Source organism: Morone saxatilis, unplaced genomic scaffold (genome assembly GCF_004916995.1).
Source record: "Morone saxatilis isolate NCDOM2014 unplaced genomic scaffold, NCSU_SB_2.0 Contig2, whole genome shotgun sequence".
NCBI classification, from domain to species: Eukaryota; Metazoa; Chordata; class Actinopteri; family Moronidae; genus Morone; species Morone saxatilis.
Window position 1 is genome coordinate 10,192,148 of NW_023339762.1, and position 7,987 is coordinate 10,200,134.

Consider the following 7,987-nt stretch of genomic DNA (forward strand, 5'->3'; position numbering starts at 1 on the left):
TAACAATATAATTTATATAACACTGATTCAGTTATGATCATTTGTATGCCTTAATTATTGTTCATTTTATTTGGCACATAAATGTTATTTTAAAAAATATATAAATACATGTAATAAGTGATTTTGTTGTTGTTTTGTACTTTATTCACCTGAAAATGTGTTGCTATTTATATTATAGTGGTGTCTTCATACCTCATGTAGGATGGGCCAAATGTTGTTGTATGTTCATACAGAATGTATGTTCATACAGAAATAAAAACTAACTGACTAACAAACTATTAATTTGAAAGTATGAATTACATAATTAAAGAGCAAACTAGTAACTGCATTTATTTACATACTGAATGCTTGATATCATACAACTTTGACAGATTTGTTTGTGTATGTGTGTGTGTGTGTGTGTGTGTACATAAGAGGGCGAGAGAGCTTGCTTACATACAGTATTCAGCTGACACACTTGTGGGGTATGTGTCTCCACTGTGTTAGGTGACTAAAAGCAGAACACAGAAGGGAACCTGAAGTCAAGCGACCAGGCCTCGGCCGACTCAGCTGTTCTGTGATCAGCATGTTTAGATTCAGAGATCTGCTGGGAAGGGGAGTGTTATTTAGTCGACAACAAAACACCCCCAACACACACCCACACCCACAGTACAGCTCACAGTCTCCTGAGCGGTGACTCAGGCCGGCATGTTGGGTGTTGTTGGAGGTTTCCTGACCTTTTGGTGCGGGCAGAAGAGCGAGGATGGACAAGGTGAACGGTTGAACAAAGTGAAACACAGATCCTGAGCAGTCATGAGTATCAGACATGTTACCAGGAGACCATGTACCTGTGGACAGGACAGAGGAACAGAGCAACCCGACTAAAGGCAAGTACCCCTGACCTGAAATTAGCAGATTTTTCCTAATACATCCACAATGCTGCTCAGCCCACTTGTTTTTAAGCTTCACCTGATAAACAAATTCCTTATGTGTAAAGTTTACAATTTAACAATATTGAAAAGTTTCACACCGGGTACCGTGTTAAAACCTCTGAAACTCAATAAAAACATCCTGTGACATGAATTTCCCACTGAAACACCGTATTTAATTATGTAATTATGTAATGTAATTATGTCATTGTGAATATGTTAATATTCAAAACAATCAACCAAAAAATTCAAGCAAATTGTTGTTAACAAGTCCTGAATTTACAGATGTTTTATGTCGGTGTGGTCAGTGAGGAATCCGTCATATCTTTTGATAGCTTCTCAACTAATTTGACTTTCTTTTGATGCGTCTCAAGGTAGCGTGTCTTTAAAATCAGCACAGGAAATCCTTTCAGCATGTGACCCTGTGAACAGAGGAAATACCACCCCCATTGACCTCATCAGCAGTAAGTGGAAACTGTGAGACCTGTACAGCGAACAATACAGTGACCAAACTCAAATGTTTTGACTCTTGATGAGGGGTTTGACTGAAAAACCAGATTGGCAGAGTTAGTGAGAAAATACACCATACAGTCATCTGAGGTAGGACAGTGAACGCATCATCTGTGCCACTGCCTTTATCACAGTCTCTCTTGAAATCAAGTTTTCAAATCTGTCCTGCTGTGAATTTTCAGATACCAGTGAGAAATAAACTGCCAACTCCCCAATAAAGGTTTTGACATAGGTTCCCTCTACAACAGCTGTTCCCAATCTGGGGGTCGCCAAAGCTTTGCTTTGCATTTGCACAGTTAACTCAGGAGACAAACAGGTCATGCGCATTCTCTTATCTGCGTCACTGTGTCCCCGTTGTTGGGTTCAAAAATACCCTTTAAGGCCTTCTTGATTTTATAATAATAAATACAAAAATCCATTTTCAATTGTTATTTAATTAAGACCTGAAAACAAAAAAAATAATAATTGCCCTGCATTAGAAAGGTAGGCCATCAGTTGTTCTTTATGTGTTGAATATAATATGAAATCAGGGGTCGTCAGTTTACTTTACGACAGAAAACGGGTAAGAAAAAAGATTGGGACCCACTGCTCTACAAGACAGGGCGACAAAATTAACTAATAATGAGGGACCCCCTTCCTTTATATTATACTTTATTGGAGCAAGGACTCTACCAAATGATGATTAAGCAAATTACAAAAGAATATAACTTAAAAACAATCAAAAATAACCCAAACAAGCTAATACATCTTCACTGTATGTTTGTCTTTATCTTGCCCAGCCCAGCCTCTGCCGACTGCAGCCCAGCCAGCAGAGGCCTCAGAGGAGGCAGCAGGGTTTAAGAAGAAGCCTCACTGTGACCTCCAGAAGCCCACCTTCCCACAATGTGGCCTCGCAGTCCCAGACCACAGACTGCCCCCTCTCTCCCCGGGCCTCAGCCGACTGCAGGACTCGAGCATGTCGGTGCACAGCGACAGCAGCAGGAGGAGCAGGAGGAGCAGGAGGAGCAGGGGCAACGTGGCTGGATCGCACCGACCTACTGCTACACCTGCTGGTAGGCACAATAATGCGGCTCACCTCCACACACTGTTTAATTCACAAGATCAGTAATAAAAAAACAAAAAAACAATAAAAATGTACTTACAATAAGCAAGCATCAAAAACATGTACATTCAAATTTTCTGTTTCCACCAAAGACAATCTCTCTTTTTACACAAATGGAAGTTTCCCTTAAAGACTTTCAAACTGCTGCACTTTCTTCCAGTTCTATCAAAGCGTGCACAGGGCCACTGCTTGTTTATCATTGTGTTCATGTTGTTACCTCTATGAAGTTATGCATTACATCAATACAGCGGCCACACGTAATTCTCCCTTTTTCATCTACTCGCATATATAGACATTAGCATAAGTTATGTGCGGGGAGTGTATAATTGGAGCGTCTAAGCAGGAAAACGCTGAACCCCACTCCCCAGGGAATTCTGCCATCTCCTTTTCATTTAATTCCTTGAGTAAACAGGATAAAACAGCTCGATTTGCATGAGCTCACTCGCTATCTGGTCCTTGTGAGGATGAAAAACGGTAGCTGAGTAATAACACAACGGCTAGGATCGCGAGAGATGCACTACAACCCACCGGTGGGGTTAATGTATGCAATTTCATCTGCACCTAATTTGAGTAGGAGAGCAATTATGTTGTGACAGCTTCTTCCCAGTTGTTGTTCATCACTGGCAGCCTCTGCGGCCTTTCTTATTGTCCCCCGAGGACTGAACGAAGCTCTGTGATTAAGTAAACACAATCACACTTGATCACTGCTGCAGAGTAGTTTCCCTTTTAAGTTCTACTTGGCACAACAAACAAGCACGCAAGAGATTAATTTAGGGGTTAATAGAATCGTTAATCCCCGTTTCCGACGGCGTCTGACAGGCTTTTAGAACATACAACAGCTCTTTTGTGACCTCAGATATGAGATTTGTTGCTAAATCATTTCATTTTTTCCTCGATGGGATACCCACAGACTCCTGTTTACAGCTGTTGCTGGCGTGCCTGTCGTGCCAGGGGTCGGTGCTGCTCCTGGGTCTGTTGGAGGCCTGTTCCTCCTGCCTCCACACACTCTGCTCCTCCTGCTGCCACGCCTGCGCGCGCTGCTGTTCGGCCATCCAGGAGGTGCCCGTGGAGGAGCTCAACTGCAACGCCCACTGCCACTCTGTGCTATTCGAGTCTTGCTGTGAGCCGACCGAATGTCTCGAGTTTTGTCTGGAGTGCTGTGACATCTGTCATCGCAGCTAGGAGGCAACTGGACCGCCAGGCCTCTGGACTGAATATATGAGACATGTAAAGAGACTAAACCAGACATTAAAAGCAATGTGGGATTCATTAGTGCTACAATGACATCTCAATTCTTGTGACTAAACATGATCGTATTGACCTTGTTGTGACCCACAGATCACTTACCAAAGAGCGAAGGATTTAGTCCTTCACATTCTTCTTCAGTAAAAGGCCTTCATGAGCTAAAGCACTTTCAAATTAATAGTTCAATATTTTGAGAAATTCACATATTGTTTTTTTCTATCCAAGAATTAGAGGTACTTATGGCTGTCATTTAAGGAAGGAGCTGGAGCCAGGAGGCGATTAGCTAAGCTTTGCATAAAGCCTGGAAGAAAGCCAACTATCAATATCTTTAATATCACAAATTGTGTTTGTCAAGTGTTTTCAGTGGGACTAAATATTGCTGTAAATATTTGTTGACAAACATCTGCCCAGCACTGTCTCATTGCCTGGCAACCTCACCAGGAACTGTGTGGTGTTACTCAATGTAAAATAATAATTTTTACACATTTATACGTGTGAATGAATTAAACATATGAGATACAGTGTGTTAACAGCAGTTCTGTCCCATTCAGATCAAACAGAGTCAGGGAGCTGCTATTGTGCATGTTGGCTCTGAAAGGTTTTGCTACACTAAATGGAACAGAACCTTAATTAGTATAATTGGTACACACACCTGTTTGCCCAACTATTTCATGTCAAAATGGCTGCTGTGAAAACGGTCTGGTAGAGAGCTTTAGAGGTGCTGGTAGGCAAATGTTTGAACTTTGAACAAAGTCAGACTAGCAATTTTCCCACACTTTCAGCCTTTATGCTAAGCTAAGCTAATTGCTTCCCAGACCCATACTCAAAGGAATAGTTTGATATTTTGGAAAAAACACTTTTTTGCTTTTTTGAGTTTTGATGAGATGGTCGATGCGCTCTCATATTCTTGCATATATTTGCCGGTGGGAAGACATAACCTCATATTAAGAATAGCTAAACCCCCACAAAGGAAAACAGCTGCTAGCTTGATTACATTCGTACCGTTAGGGACCTTGGGAAGGTTAGGCTAACTTGCTATTTTCAGCGTGTAGGTTGCTAGCTCGAAGGTAGATGTTTCACGTAGCGAAGGAGAATTTGAAATTGGTTACACGCAGATAATGGAAAGGGGGGAGAACACTGCGTGAAATACACGGCAAACAACTAGTCAGACTACCACTGTCATTAGTTACAGCTCTACAGCCAAGAGACAATTAGCTTCCCTTAGCTTAGGCTGAAAAACAACGACGCTGGCTCGGTCCAAAAGTAGTTCATGCTAGCTCACTGCCTCTTGGCTCCAGCTACCTTCTTAACGCACAGATACGAGACTTGTGTCAAAACTCTTATCTAACTCTGCAAGAAAGGAAATTTTAGTTTTTAGTTTTATTCCCCAGAAATGTCATACTGTTCCTATTCTGTGCACAGGAAGGAACAGATGCATTATTTATCTCCTGGTTGATTTTTGGGAAAATAGATTCAAGGACCTTTTGAAATATTAAAAGAAATTTGTCAAGGTCATTTGTTCTGCTTGTTAAATTTCTGTGGATATCCAAGGTGAATAAAATTGAAGCCATTGTGGGACTTATTAATACTCGAGTGTTGTTGTTTTTGATCACATTGCTGCACAACTAAATAGTATTTGTCTTGTATGAACAAGCACAGGAACTCGCTGCACTGCCGCATGTACAAGCTACAGTGCATTCAAGACTCAGCTTTACTCAGACAAAAATGTCTTTTGTTTGTACATTAAGTTGCATTTAATAAATATGACCCAGCAAGACCCTGAACGAGAGGGGTCTACCTCTTTGCTCGGTTTTCTACGGGTTCTCATGTTCTAAGATTGCAGGTTTGACTTCTCCTTGCACAGCTCTTTGCAGCTGAGGAACGGGGCGACAAAAAACTTGTCAGCTCTCTCTTGAATCCCTTTTCATATTTGTCATATGAAGCACTTAGAACATAAAAGGATGCTTATTCTCTCCAGATCTTGGGAGATCGAAGCAGGCTTCCTTTAAAGCCATCGTTTGAGATGACAGCTGAGAGGCAGAGTAAACAGCCAAAAATAAAACAAAGCGGCGATAAAGACAACGCTGTCAATCTGTCCGGGCGAGCCAAGAGAAGCTCATTTTAAATCACATTAGAGCCAGTAAATCGAATTTAAGTATCTCTTTTGCCCGCAACACATTTGGATTCGGCTGGTGACAAGAAACAGCGGTGACGTCTAATTTAGAGCATGGCGAGCATACACCAACAAATAAACACTCAGGCTTGTTCCACTTGTCCCCCTCAATTTGTTCTAGCCCTCACCCACAGCTGATTGTCAGAGGGAATGCAGAACCAACATGTTACAGCCACACGGTAATACGTCTGGTTCAGGTGGACGTATATATTTGCCTTTGATTTGAAATCTCCACTTAAAAGAAATAATTTTGATGAAAGTTACGCCGGCTAGGTGACAGTACCATCACTTTACATCTTATGGTGGTAAAAACAAAAACAATAAACCGGCTTTTGGTTTTATTAGATGCAGGAAACTGAGAAAGGTCCGTTTTGTAATTTTCTATCTATGAATCGACCGGACGACAAGCAATTGGCAGCTATTTTGTTGATAGATTAATCATTTAAGTCATTTCTCAAGTAAAAATGCCAAACATTTTCTTGTTCCATCTTCTCAATTGTGAGGATGTGCTGCTTTTCTTTATTTTAAATTGAATATCTTTGTGGTTTTGTTTGGACAAAACAAGAAATTTCAAGACATCACACTGGACTTTGTGAAATTGCATCGGGCATTTCTTCTGACTCTTGATAGACAATTATTTGATAAATGCAGAAAATAACTGCAGACAAATCAATAATGTATAATAATCATTAGTTGCATCTCTTAAACCTTTGTGTTTGTTTTTATAGTAAAATAATATGAATCACAAAAAAGTACATGTACAAAGAAGGAGTAATGGAGAATGTAGGAAAATGTAGTTACAACTGGTGAAAACTAATTACAAGAAATAATTTTACACTCCAAAATAAATGTGTTCTTTTTAGGTGTGTGTTTATGAAGCCCTTTTTCTTCAGCTTTAAATGTAAACTATAACCTCTCTGAGGCTGAGCAACTCGTCTGTCCATCTAATCTACATACCATCCCTACTGATCTGCATGGTTACTAATCCTGTTGGTAGTACTTGCTACTTGAATTTGTCGGTGTAGATAAGACAGTCACGTTTAACTCCAGAATATAACAAACTATCCACCTCTCTGGAAAACTTCTGTCCTTAAGTTCAACAAAGATAAGTTAGTGTCAAGAGCGCTGTGGAAAATCAGTGGTCAAACCTCAAGTGTTGACAACTTGACCAGGTAGGAGCAATTTTCTAATGATTAAATGTAAAAAGAAAAAAGAAAAAGAAAGAGAGACAATTTCTATCCTGTGATTTTGCAGTCTTTCTAGGAAATTTACAGGTCTGTACTGACTGTACTGATAAGATTATGAAACTGTCTCATTGGTGCATAAATTGAGACCCCTGATTTAGACTTTTAGACTGTGCTGGGAAAGACAATTCTGATACATAAAGTTTACATAGATGTATGAAGTTAGTTAAAGGAGTAAGTTTGGGTCTGGTAAACATTTTCTGAGAGCATTCTTATTGATATGGCTTCAAAAATGTTTTATGTCATTTCATGTCATGATTTCATTTTGGGCGACGGTCAAAGTTTGAGAGACTGATTTGCACATTTGTATCATTTTAGTGAGATTTATTAATAAAATGGCCCGTTCCAGTTGACAACCTCATCACGCGGCGGAGGCGTAGGGTTGAAAACCGACACTTTGTTTTTTCTTAACAGTTGTTGGACTGGCAGTCGGAGAAAACAAGACTGGGCATCACAGATGGAGGATGACCTAGTGGGGAGCGGCTTGTTTTAAACCTCAGTTGCTTTTCAAAAACAACCCTTTCAACACTTTTTTTATTCAGAATCTGTCTATTTGTATTCTCGCCTGCCTCCAAAGCTTTATGACAATGGTTGTAACCTCCTCAGTCAAAACAAGGTTTACGTGTAGTGTATGAAGTGCTGTCTATTGAAAAAAGGGGAAATAATAACACCTAATAGTCAGTCTGTCAGATGTGCCCATCTCCTGTAAAGGAAACAAAAATAAATGTAACCAGATTTGAATATCTAACATTTGAGGCTGACGCAGAGAGGACGGATCAAAGGGAAGAGAGACACAGCGGAGGGG

At 40.4% G+C, this 7,987-nt stretch overlaps 1 protein-coding gene across 1 annotated transcript; it reads left to right on the plus strand.

The window, feature by feature from the left end:
* Positions 1–627: 627 nt before the first annotated feature.
* LOC118330740 (myoD family inhibitor domain-containing protein-like) lies at positions 628–5,347 on the plus strand. The gene is made up of 4 exons (XM_035665403.1): positions 628–866; positions 1,283–1,372; positions 2,198–2,470; positions 3,431–5,347. The coding sequence occupies exons 1-4, from the start codon at positions 806–808 to the stop codon at positions 3,700–3,702; spliced, it is 696 nt and encodes a 231-aa protein (XP_035521296.1). The 5' UTR covers positions 628–805; the 3' UTR covers positions 3,703–5,347.
* The last annotated feature ends 2,640 nt before the right edge of the window (positions 5,348–7,987 follow it).

What these genes read in the sequence shown, in the direction of transcription:
- LOC118330740 (XM_035665403.1), top strand. Translation starts at nt 806, where the DNA reads ATGTTACCAGGAGACCATGTACCTGTGGACAGGACAGAGGAACAGAGC. An exon ending in ACAGAGCAACCCGACTAAAG is followed by an intron (nt 867 to 1,282) that starts GCAAGTACCCCT and finishes ATGCGTCTCAAG; the next exon opens with GTAGCGTGTCTTTAAAATCA. An exon ending in CCCCATTGACCTCATCAGCA is followed by an intron (nt 1,373 to 2,197) that starts GTAAGTGGAAAC and finishes TATCTTGCCCAG; the next exon opens with CCCAGCCTCTGCCGACTGCA.